Genomic DNA, 12935 nt, shown 5'->3' with positions numbered 1-12935 from the left:
AGATGAACAGCCAGATGAAGAGGTACGTAGGGTGAGGCCCAGGGGAAGGGGCACACAGAGCTTTCATGTCCCCTCCAGGTACCTCGATGTGTTCTTGTTCACCTACCTGGAAGCTCTTCAAACCCCATTTTATTTATTTATTTATTTAATTTTAGACAGGGTCTCACTGTGTCCCCCAGCTGGAGTGCAATGGCACAATCTCAGCCCACTGCAACCTCTGCCTCCCAAAAGCCCATTTTTTGTGGGTATTTTTGGAGGCATCATTGCATAGGCATGATTGATTATTAACTCCATCTCCAGCCCTCTCACCTTCCCAAAGGATGGGGAATGGGGCTGAAAGCTCCAAGATTCTAATCATGGCTTGGTCTTTCTGTTGACCAGACCGCATCCTGAAGCTCTGTAGGAGCCCGTGGGGAGTCACCTTATTACGACAGAAGATGCTTCTTCACCCAGGGAATCTTCCAAGGTATTAGGAGCTCTGTGGCAGGAACTGGGGCCAGAGACCACATACATTTAACAGCCTGGAGTGCAGTGGTGCGATCTCGGCTCACTGCAACCTCCGCCCCCTGGGCTCCTGCCATCCTCCCACTTCAGCCTTCTGAGTAGCTGGGACCACAGGCATGTACCATCATACCTGGATTATTTTCATATCTTTTGTAGAGATAGGATTTCGCCATGTTGCCCAGGCTGGTCTCAAACTCCTGACTTCAAGTGATCCTCCTGCCTCAGCACCCCGAAGTGTTGGGATATAGGCATGAGCCACTGCACCCAGCAGAAAACTTAACTTTTATGAGGTGTTCAAGGGAGAAAGACAAAAAAAAGTATTTGGTTAAAGTAGAAATTCCCTACTTAGAGGTTAGTTGTCAGTTTCGATTGGCCGGTCTCTAGTTAGCGGGTAGTTGGTGATTTGCAACTGATTAAGCTTAAGTTCCATTTTACTACTTATATTGAGTTGGATTTTGGTTTGCTACATAGGGAACCCCAGGTGCTATAGCTGTCTCAGTCCAGTGACCTCTCAATTAATTTTTTTAACACTTCCTAACCCTAACTTCCTACTTTCCCTTCCTCGACAGCTGTGATCCTGAGTCATATCCATTTGTCACAAAAAAATAAGCATCCCCTGCAGATGGATAAGTCTCTGCTGTAAATGAACCATCCATTCAACTACCAGAATGGGAGGAAAGTACCCACTGGAGTGTTTCCCTGGGGAGAGTTGTGGGAGCTCCGTTTTACCTCCAGAAATTTTCCTCACAGGTCACAGAATCAAAGACTAAGAAAGTGAACCGGAAAGGAAGCACTTCTTCCACATCCTCCTCCTCCTCCAGCTCCATGGTGGACCCGCTGAGCAGCGTCCTGGATGGGACTGACCCCCTCTCCATGTTTGCAGCCACTGCTGACCCCGTAGCCTTGGCAGCTGCCACGGTAAGCACCCCGGCCATGGTCGTCCAGTGGGGGTCAGTTTTGTGGGTGCAGGAATGGGTGGTTTTCTCCTGTGCTGCCCTTTTTTTTTTCTCTAAGAGACAGAGTCTCACTCTGTCACCTGGGCTGGAGTGCAGTGGTGTGATCGTGGCTCACTGCAGCCTCCAACTCCGGGCTCAAGCAATTCTCCCAACTCACCGTCCTGAAAAGCTGGGACTACAGGTACACACTACTGTGCCTGGTTAATTTTTTATTTTGTTGTAGAGGTGGGGTCTTGCTATGTTGCCCAGGGTGGTCTCCTACTCCAAGCCTCAAGCGATCCTCCCACCTGAGCCTCCTAAAGCTTCTTCCCCTTTTTTAAGTTGCACAAATAATGCACACAGTACATTCTGGTTGCAACAGTTCACGTCATCCAGACGTGAGAGGCTGGTGTAGCTCTGGGAAGTAGGTCTTTTTCTTTCTTCTTTTTTTTGAAAGCATTTTAAAATTTATTTTTAGTTTTAAATTTAACTTAATGTTTTTTGAGACAGCCTTGGTGTGTCACCCAACCTAGAGTGCAGTGGTCCGATCTCACTGCAGCCTCCGCCTCTGGGTTCAAGCAACTCTCTCACCTCAGCCTGCCGAGTTGCTGGGACAGGCATGCACCACCACACCTAGCTAATTTTTGTGCTTTTTGGTAGGGACGGGGTTTCATCATGTTGGCCAGGCTGGTCTTGAACTCTTGACCTCAAGTGATCCACCTGCCTCAGCCTCCCAAAGCGCTGGGATTGCAGGTGTGAGCCACTGTGCCTGGCTCTTAAAATTTATTTTTAATTTTAATTTTATTCTTCTTATAAATCTTTTTACATAATTACATAAGTAAATCACTCATTTTGATGTGAAAAAGTCAGAAGTCATGTAGAACAATCCTTCTCATTCCAGTCTCCACCCTGGCGGTCGTGCGAATGATGGCTGTAATGTGTCTTCCTCCATAGCTTTTCCCTGTATTTTCATAGATACTTCTGACAGTGGTCTCTGAGCATTCCCATACCTACTCATATATAAGTAATTACAGCGTCAGCTTACTGCATGGCAGGCATTTTTTCAGAGTGCGTTTCAGATTTGGTTCTCTTACTACCTTGTGAGAGGTATTAGAATCCTCATTAAAGAGGCAGCCATGGAGGGGTAGAGATATCAAGTCACATCCAAGCTGGGATTCAAACCCAGCCAGTCTGACTTCAGAATACATGCTCTCAATCATCACCCTATGCTGTGTTTCATATATTATTTACCATTGTTACATAAATGGAACTGCAGTTTTGTGACTTGATTTTTTGGAGATAGTCTTGCTCTGTTGCCCAGGCTGGACTGCAGTGGCATGATCGTAGGTTGCTGCAGCCTTAAACTCCTGGGCTCAATCCCCCTGCCTCAGCCTCCCGAGCAGCTGGGACTTCACGTGTGCGCCACTGCGCTCGGCTAATTTTGGATTTCTTGGTAGAGCCAAAGTCTCACTGTGTTGCCAAAGCTGGTCTCAAACTCCTGGGCGCAAGCAATCCTCCTGCCTTGGCCTCCCAGAGTGCTGGGATTACAGGTCTGAGCCACTGCACCCCACAACTTTTTTTTTAATTTAATTTTTATTTTTGTTTTTACTTTTTTTTTTTTGAGACGGTGTCTCATTCTGTTGCCCAGGCTGGAGTACAGTGGCACGATCTTGGCTCACTGCGACCTCTGTCTCCTGGGTTCAAGTGATTCTCCTGCTTCAGCCTCCCTGGTAGCTAGGATTACAGGCATGTGCCACCACACCCGGCTAATTTTTGTATTTTTTGTAGAGACAAGGTTTCGTCACTTTGGCCAGGCTGGTCTTGAACTCCTAACTTCAGGTGATCTGCCTGCATTGGCCTCCCAAAGTCCTGGCATTACAGGTGTGAGCCATGCTGCCCAGCCAACGATTTTTTTTTTTTTTTTTAACTTGACCATATGTCTTGGAGAACTATCCATGTTAGTACATTTAGAACAACCTTATTATTTTGACCAGCCTTATTGTATTCTAAAGACTGGCTTTACCTACTTTAATTTGCCATTCCTCTACTGATGTATCCATCAGATAGAGGATATTCCAGATAGTTTCTGGGTTTTGCTGATACAAACAGCAGTGCACCATGTGTCTTGAACATACACATGCCTTGGTGCATGTCTGCAGGGATTTCTGCAGGGTAGCTTCCTAGAAGTTCTTTGCTGGTTGGCCAGGCGCCGTGGCTCACACCTGTAATCCCAGCACTTTGGGAGGTCGAGGTGGGCGGATCACGAGGTCAGGAGTTCGAGACCAGTCAGACCAACGTGGTGAAACACCATCTCTGCTAAAAATACAAAAATTAGCTGGGCGTGGTGGTGGGCACCTGTAATCCCAGTTACTCAGGAGGCTGAGACAGGAGAATCACTTGAACCTGGGAAGCAGAGGTTGCAGTGAGCCGGAGATTGCGCTACTGCACTCCAGCCTGGGCGACAGAGCAAGACTCTGTCTCTTTGCTGGCATAAGGCAATGTGTATTTAAGGTTTTGATGGCTGTCACCAAATTGTCCTCCAAAAAGAGTTAACCAGTCTGTGTTTCCACCAGTGATGTTGAAGAGGGCCTGTTTCCCTGCATTCTTGCCAGCCTGATATCAGCCAGCATTTTAACTCTTTGACATTCTGATACTTGAAAAAGTGGTCTTTTCCAACTATCCTTTCCTTAATTCTTAATGAGTTTGAGCATTTTTTGATATGTTTATTGTCCATTTGTGATGAAATAGCCTGATTTTTTTTTTTTTTTTTTGTGATGGAGTCTTGCTTTGTCACTCAGACTGGAGTGTAGTGGTGCGATCTTGGCTCACTACAACCTCTGCCTCCCAGGTTCAAGTGATTCTCCTGCCTCAGCCTCCTGAGTAGCTGGGACTACAGGCATGCACCTGGTTAATTTTTGTATTTTTAGTAGAGACGGGGTTTTACCATGTTGGTTAGGCTGGTGTTAAACCCCTGCCCTCAAGTGATCCGTCCACCTTGGCCTCCCAAAGTGCTGGGATTACAGGCATAAGCCACCATGTCCGGCGCTCTAATTTTTTTTATGATAGTAAACCTTGAGACAGATCTCTTTTATTCCACAGTAAAGGACTATCTGCCTTCTATTTATATATGTATATATTTAAAAAATAAAATGATACTGCTGCTGAAGAGATTATCTTGCCTTTCTTTAGGACAGCTCCAGAAGGAAACGTGATAGAGATGATAACTCCGTTGTAGGATCGGATTTTGAGCCTTGGGCCAACAAACGGGGAGAAATCCTTGCCCGGTACACCACTACCGAAAAGCTGTCTATTGTGAGTACCAGGAGACCCTCTCCCAGGGTCTACTTCGGAGTTAGTAGTAATTTCTTTCTGTTATATTGCTTTCACTCCTGGGCTCTGTAAGTTTCACTTATTTATTTATTTTTCTACTTCTCTTAAAAGCTCAAATATAAGGCTTCATGTAGTATGTCAGTGTTGTTGGCATAAAAATGTACTGACAGGTTTCCCAGAAAAATCTGGTAAGGATCAGGGATGTGGCACAGGTCAGAGAAATAATTAGAACAGCAGAGTCTTGTCTTTGGGAGGAGGTTTGAATTATGAAGGGAGGAGGTCGGGCATGGTGGCTCACGCCTGTAATCCCAGCACTTTGGGAGGCCAAGGTGGGCAGATCACTTGAGGTCAGGAGTTCGAGACCAGCCTGGCCAACATAGTGAAACCCTGTCTCTACTAAAAATACAAAAATTAGCCCGGTGTGGTGGTGGGCACCTGTAATCCTAGCTACTCGAGCGGCTGAGGCATGAGAACTGCTTGAACCTGGGAAGTGGAGGTCGCAGTGAGCAAAGATCGTGCCACTGCACTCCAGCCTTGGTGACAGAGTGAGACCCTATCTCAAAAAAAAATAATTAATTAATTAAAAAAATGAATTATGAAGGGAGGACAGCACGACACTGGAGGAGAAAGGTATCACTCAGTAAGTCCCACATAGCTGGGTTTTCTCCTGGAGCTGGAAGTTTACTGTTTCTCTGGATGGCCATTAGGTGAAATAGTTGGCTTCGGCCTCAAGACACTTAACGAAATTCAAGGCTTACCTTCTACTTGGCAAACTGCTATGGAAGGAAAGACTCAGGAGAGCTGAGACCAACCCAGTCAGGTTAATGCCTGTGTGAGTTAGGACTGGGTTCAGTTGCTTAGAACCAAAGCCCCTCCTAACACTGTAAACAAGGGTGATCTGTATCGCTCCTTACACTGGAGAGAAGTCTCGAGCAGAGGAGTCCAGGACTGGTGTGGCAGCTCTGAGGGCGTCAGGGTTCCACCACATGCTTTCTTGCTCCTCGGCTGTATTGAGTGTTGCCTCACATTCATGTTGGTAGACAGAGGGAGGAAAGGGAAAGAAAGATGCACCCCCTCCCATTCAGGAAGACTTCTTGGGGTCCCCCAACACTTTCAGTTACATTTGTCTTGAAGGTGTGGTCATGGGCCATGCATAAGTGCAGGGAGGCTGAGATATGTAACAGCGTGTCCATCTACAAATGGGGCTGTGCCCCGGAGGAAGTAGTAAACTCAGCAGGCCACGGGGAACACTTGGCCACAACGTATCTTCTTTTTTTCCTCCCAGGGTGTGTACTCATTGAACAGAAGGGCAGGCAGAATTGCTGGACTATTTAAATTGAGTCTTTTTTTTTTTTTTTAACTGTGCAGAGTTAACTTAGAGCAGTGATTCTCAACCAGGAGTAATTTTTACCCCTGGGTGGTCATTCGGCAATATCTAGAGACATTTTTGACTGTCACAGTTCTGGAGGTGGTACTGACATTTATTGGGTGGAGGCCAGAGATGCGGCTAAACATCCAAGGGTGCACAGAATAATCTCCCACAAAAAGTTATCTGGCCTCAAATGGCAGTAGTGTAGAGAGTGATAACCCTGATTCAGAGTAGGTTAAAAATAGTTCTATTATGTGACTCTGCTGGCATATCAAAAATTTTAGTGTTTGTCTGCTGACTTTGAGAACCCTGACTTCAGTAGAAATTTGAATCTTCAGTGGTTTTTAGTGACTGTATTTTCCTTCTTTGAATATATATTTCTTTCTCTTGGATATGTAAATGGCTTTGTTGGAAAACAATGAACATACTGCCTTAGAATTTTAAAATATTAATGAATTTGTTATTTCTCTGCAGAATCTGTTTATGGGATCTGAAAAAGGTAAGATGAGTTTGTTGTTGTTTTGATGGGAAAATTCTGCCATCACTTTTAATATCATTTTACAAAGGAAAAGAGTTTATGTGATATGATTCTGATGGAGCTATTGCTTAGATTGTGGATAGACATAGAACTAAAATACATATTTAGAGCATGAATTAAAAAAATATCAAATCTCAGCACTTTGGGAGGCCAAGGTGGGTGGATCACCTGAGGTCAGGGGTTCGGTACCAGCCTGGCCAACATGATGAAATCCTGTCTCTACTAAAAATACAAAAATGTGCTGGATGTGGTGGTGCATGCCTGTAACCCCAGCTACTCAGGAGGCTGAAGCAGGAGAATCACTTGAACTTGGGAGGCGGAGGTTGCAGTGAGCCAGGATTACACCATTGCACTCCAGCCTGGGTGACAGAAGTGAAATTCTGTCTAAAAAAATAATAATAATACAGCCAGGCACGGTGGCTCACCCCTGTAATCCCAGCACTTTCGGAGGCCAAGGCAGGCAGATCACCTGAGGTCAGGAGTTTGAGACCAGCCTGGCCAACATGGTGAAACCCTGTTTCTACTAAAAATACAAAAATTTGCTGGGCATGGTGGCACATGCCTATAATCCCAGCTACTGAGGAGGCTGAGGCAGGAGAATCTCTTGAACCTGAGAGGTAGACGCTGCAGTGAGCCGAGATTACACTCCAACCTGGGCAACAAGAGTGAAATTCTGTATTCAAAAGAAAAGTACAGCTTGGTGCGGTGGCTCATGCCTGTAATACCACCACTTTGGGAGGCCAAGCAGGCAGATCACTTGAGGTCAGGAGTTCAAGACCAGCCTGGCCAACATGGTGAAACTCGTCTCTACTAAAAATTAAAAAAAAAAAAAAAAAATTAGCCAGGCGTGGTGACAGACGTCTGTCTGTAATCCCAGCTACTCAGGAGGCTGAGGCAGGAGAATTGCTTGAACCTGGGAGGCGGAGGTTGCAGTGAGCCGAGATCACGCCATTGCATTCCATTCTGGGTGACAGAGCGAGACTCCGTCTCAAAAAAAAAAAAAAACCAAAGAGGTTACTAGGAGTGAAACATAAGCTTATTCCTTTCCTTTGCCTTGAGTCTTTTCCCTTGTGCCATAAGATATGTTGGTGAGGGGGCCACATGCTCAGTCTTATAGGCCACTGGTCCCTGAATGCAGTTCTCAGCTTCCTCTCCTAAGACACACAGTCAGAAGCTGTGGACCTGGGTATCTCAAACTGCCATGTAGCAGGATTGCCAGAGGAACTTTTGCATGAATATAGACGTCTGGCCCCGACTTGCTCTTGTAGGATGGGACCCCAGAATTCCTCTTTTGATGCTCCGAGGTGATTCTGGAGTAACTGACAGATCATGTTCTGCTGGGTGCAGATGAGCACAACCATGGTTCACTGCAGGTCTCTGATATGGCAGCTGCCACTCTTCCCACGGCTCTGCTGGATGAGACAGCACGTTAGAAATCAAGAGAGTGGGAGCAGCTTTGTTATGCACAGAATTTTTTTTTTTTTTTTGAGATGAAATCTTGCTCTGTCACCCATGGTGCAGTGCAACCTCCGCCTCCTGGGTTCAAGCAATTTTCCCATCTCAGCCTTGCAAGTCACTGGGACTATAGGTGTGCATCACCAAGTCCAGCTAATTTTTGTATTTTTAGTAGAGACAGGGTTTCACCATGTTGGCCAGCCTGGTCTCAAACTCTTGACCTCAAGTGGTCCACCCGCCTCGGCCTCCCAAAGTGCTGGGATTACAGGTGTGAGCTACCACACCCAGCTTGTTATGGACAGAATTTTGATCCCAGACCATAAAAGGTAAATCATACCAGCCTGTACCCACCAGTTTGTAAAGATCAAATAGAGTGGTGATACCAAGTGTCTTAGTCTGTTTAGTGGTACTGTAAAGGAGTACCAGAGGCTGGCTAATTTATAAGGAAGAGAGGTTTACTTGGCTTATGGTTCCACAGGCTATATTAGAAGCATGGTGCCAACATCTGCTGTTGGTGAGGGCTTCAGGCTGCTTCCACTCATGGTGAAAGCAAATGAGAGCCGGTGTGTGCAGAGATTGCATGGCAAGAGAAGGCAGGAGAGAGAGGGAGAAGATGCCAGGCTTTTTTCAGCAGCCGGTTCTCATGGGAACTAAGAATAAGAACTCACTCATTACTGCAAGGATGGCACCAAGCCATTCATGAGGGATCCTCCCCTACAACCCAGACACCTCCCACCAGGCCCCACCTCCAACACTGGGGATCACATTTCAACATGAGACTTGGTATGAATATAGAGCAATAGAAACTCTCATATGCTGCTGGTGGGAATGTAAAATGGCACAACCACCTTGCAGAACACTTTTCCATTTTTTATTTAATTTGAAGACAGGTGCTAATGGTCCGGTTGTTTGTGCCCAACCACACTCCCCTGCCCCAATTCGTATGTTGAAATCCTAACCCTAAGATGATGGTATTAGGAGATGGGCCCTTTTCAGAGGTGATTAGGTAATGAGGGTGGAACCCTCATGAATGGGATTAGTGCCCTATAAAAGAGGCCCAAGGGCCCTCCCTCACCCCTTCCGCCAAGTGAAAACACAGCAAGAAGGCATCATCTATGAACCGAAGTGGAAAGCAGGCCGTCCCCAGACACCTGGTCTGCTGGGACCTTGATCTTGGACTTCCCAGCCTTTAGGACTGCGAGAAATACATTGCTCTTATTTGTAAGCCACCCACTTGCTAGTGTTTTGTTATAGTAGCTGAAAGGGATTAAGACAGTGGGCCAACCCTTTGATCCAGCATTCCACTACTGGGGTATCCCCAGATCAGGGGTTGGTAGACTGCGTGCTGCAGGCCAAGTCTGGTCCACTGCCTGTTTTTTAAGTACAGTTTTACTGGAACACAGCCCTATCAATTTGTTTACGTATTATCTATGCCTGCTCTTGTGCTACAACAGTAGAGTTGAGTAGTTGGAGCAGACACTTTGTGACTCTCAAAACCTAAAACATTTGTCAGGCTTATGAAAAGAGTTCTGCAGCTCGACCCTAAGTCCACATTTCTTTTTTTTTTTTTTCTCTTTCTTTCTTTTTTTATTTTTTTTTGAGATGGAGGTTACAGTGAGCCAAGGTCGCGTCACCGCACTCCAGCCTGGGCGACAGAGTAAGACCCTGTCTCAACAACAACAAAAAAAGTACTAGAGCAGAGGCCCCCTTAAGATGGGAGATGGGGAAGGATTCTGAAATAGACAGCCACAGAGGGCAGCAGTCAGCTAGATGCATTGCCCTGCCTTGTGGCTGGCCTGTGGCCTGGGGGCCTTTCCTTCCTCCCTCCAGCAGTCCCCGCTGATGGCGAAATTGTGCTGACAGATGCAGGAAGGAGGCACAGCTAGTCCTGTTTGCTCGAAGAGAGGGCTTTGAAGCCCTAGTGTTTCCACCCTGGGTAGACAGTGAGATGGTTGTTTTGTTAGCAGAAGAGCACAATTCTACGCTGTGAGTAAGAGCCTAAGAGGGCCTTTTGTTCCTAGAAAACAATTAAATGACGGATTTTTGGCATCCTTATCTGGACCGCCTTTCTTTAGGAATAAACAGATGATACAGAGCCAAGTTTGTAAATCTCAAATGCAGCAGTTAACCTCTTTGAGGCTGGCCCACTGGGCTCCCAGGGGCAGCTTCTAAGTGGGAAATGTTTCGATGGAACTCTGGCTACATAAGGAAGTTGCTTTGAAAATCTGGGATAGTTTTCTGTAATGGAGTCGTTCCCTAGTGTCTTTATTCGATGAAGTGTAGAGTGAAAGATGCCTCCACTGGGGGTACTGGTGCAGGAGAAAAGCCACCTGTGTGACATAAATTCATTCTGTTTAGGCAAAGCCGGGACTGCCACACTGGCAATGTCAGAGAAGGTTCGGACCCGGCTGGAGGAGCTGGATGACTTTGAGGAGGTGAGCAAGTCATTTGTGGAGAGCAGGGAATGGGAGAGCTTTTCCTTCCTCCTGCCAAGTGAGATCAACCTCGGTGGCTGCTCTTTGATTAATTCCTGGGCTGTGCATTGTGCTTAGTCCTCCCAAGGCAATGACTCCATCCAGGGAAGGATGCCAGCGTGCAGTTGGCCGAGCTCACGGGAAGCCTGACTGGGGCTGCTTTTCTAGAGGCCTCTTTTCTCATCATGATGCCTGAGCAAGGCTGGGTCCCCTAGTGACAGTGTCTTATGGTAAAAACCAACTGCAAGGCCGGGCACAGTGGCTCACGCCTATAATCCCACCACTTTGGGAGGCTGAGGCGGGAAGATCACAGGAGGTCAGGAGTGCGAGACCAGTCTGGCCAACATGGTGAAACCCTGACTCTACAAAAAATATAAAAATCAGCTGAGCGTGGTGGTGGCTGCTTTGTAATCCCAGCTACTCGGGAGGATGAGGCAGGAGAATTGCTTAAACCAGGGAGGCGGAGGTTGCGGTGAGCCGAGATTGCGCCATTACATTCCAGCCTGGGCAAAAGAGCGAGACTTTGTCTTAAAAAAAAAAAAAAAAAAACCCATCTGCAGTCACCTCCCTGAGAAGCAGCCTTATGGAGTACAAAGACTTTGCTTTGCAACTGGCTCTGCTTGGGCTGACTGGATATGGCCCACAGGAATCTTTCAATTGGCCTACAAGTACTTTGAAAAAAAAGTGAGTCCTTTGCCGACGCTTAAACATTCATAAATGTAACCAACAAATACAGAATTTCTTGAAAAACAATCTTGACTGGGCACAGTGGTTCACGCCTGTAATCCCAGCACTTTAGGAGACCAAGGCAGGTGGATCTCCTGAGGTCCGGAGTTCGAGACCAGCCTGGCCAACGTAGTGAAACCCCATCTCTACTAAAAATGCAAAAATTAGCTGGGCGTGGTGGTGGGTGCCTGTAATCCCAGCTACTCCGGAGGCTGAAGTAGGAGAATTGCTTGTACCCAAGAGATGGAGATTGCAGGTTGCTCTGTCGCCCAGGCTGGAGTGCAGTGGTGTGATCTCAGCTCACTGCAACCTTTGCCTCCTAGGTTAAAGCAATTCTCCTGCCTCAACCTTCCAAGTAACTGGGATTACAGGCACGCACCACCGTGCCCAGCTACTTTTTGTATTTTTAGGTGAGACAGGGTTTCACGATGTTGGCCAGACTGATCTCAAACTCCTGACCTCAAGTGATCCACCCGCCTCGGCCTCCCAATGTGCTGGGATTACAGACATGAGCCACCATGCCCAGCCAACTCTTATTTCTTTAAAAAAGAGTTTTGTTGGCCGGACGCGGTGGCTCAAGCCTGTAATCCCAGCACTTTGGGAGGCGAGACGGGCGGATCACGAGGTCAGGAGATCGAGACCATCCTGGCTAACACAGTGAAACCCCGTCTCTACTAAAAATACAAAAACTAGCCGGGCGAGGTGGCGGGCGCCTGTAGTCCCAGCTACTCGGGAGGCTGAGGCAGGAGAATGGCGTAAACCCGGGAGGCGGAGCTTGCAGTGAGCTGAGATCCGGCCACTGCACTCCAGTCCGGGCGACAGAGCGAGACTCTGCCTCAAAAAAAAAAAAAAAAAAAAAGAGTTTTGCATTTTGAATTGTAGGAAATGTACATATAAACATTTGGTTCCAGGTCTCATCATATGTGTTCACATGACCTTCACTCCTGTGAGTTGTGTGAGGAGCCTCTTAACAATAGCCCAGGGTTAAGGAGCATCTGCTGTGCGCCAGGGACCATGCCAAGTCTTTACCTACATGGCCATTTCATCCCCGTGACGATCCCTTGCTCAGCTGTCAAGGGTTTTTGCTGTGGTTGTCTTTCTGTCCTGATTACTCTCTCCTTGGTCTAATTAACACCCCCACACTCTTCTGTACCTGTACTCCCCTTAGAGTTTGTCTCAAGTAACACTTCTCCAGGAAACCATTCCTGATCTCCCCATCACAGTTTACAGTCTATTTCTTTGTGACCATATTTCTCCCAGTCTGACATGTACCATTTCTCTCACATTTGACTATCTCTGAAATTGGGGTATATGTTCCTCAGTTGGTTCCCATCAGTGATCAGCATATTTTTCTTCCTTAGTAGCCCAGGAAACAGTTGAGCTTTTTTCCATGGGCACCTCAGATCCAGGATATGTGTCCCCATAGAATTGCGTTTCCTCCTGAGTATTTATCTCAGTTTGAGTTATATCCATCTGTCTTCAGTATCTTAAGCTCCATTAGTGCTGAAATACCCTGTCATGTCTTATTGCTTGGGAATCTTGAGCAAAAATGTCTTTGTTTCTCGAGCATCTAGTCCTATGTCCTGCACACAGGAGACCCACAG

General features: G+C 46.8%; 1 protein-coding gene across 3 annotated transcripts in view; it reads left to right on the top strand.

Moving 5' to 3' along the window:
- VPS35L (VPS35 endosomal protein sorting factor like) overlaps window positions 1-12935 on the top strand; it is a 151344-nt gene that overhangs the window by 12756 nt on the left and 125653 nt on the right. For all 3 annotated transcript variants that reach the window (XM_033217848.1, XM_033217847.1, XM_033217849.1), the window contains exons 3-6: window positions 1255-1422; window positions 4629-4751; window positions 6613-6637; window positions 10490-10566. In XM_033217848.1, the coding sequence (XP_033073739.1) occupies window positions 1255-1422; window positions 4629-4751; window positions 6613-6637; window positions 10490-10566 (393 nt within the window). The remainder of the gene's footprint in view (window positions 1-1254; window positions 1423-4628; window positions 4752-6612; window positions 6638-10489; window positions 10567-12935) is intronic.

The sequence above is a fragment of the Trachypithecus francoisi genome, unplaced genomic scaffold, assembly GCF_009764315.1.
Source record: "Trachypithecus francoisi isolate TF-2019V2 unplaced genomic scaffold, Tfra_2.0 Lachesis_group10, whole genome shotgun sequence".
Taxonomy (NCBI): domain Eukaryota; kingdom Metazoa; phylum Chordata; class Mammalia; order Primates; family Cercopithecidae; genus Trachypithecus; species Trachypithecus francoisi.
This window is presented reverse-complemented; position numbering and strand designations above follow the sequence as displayed.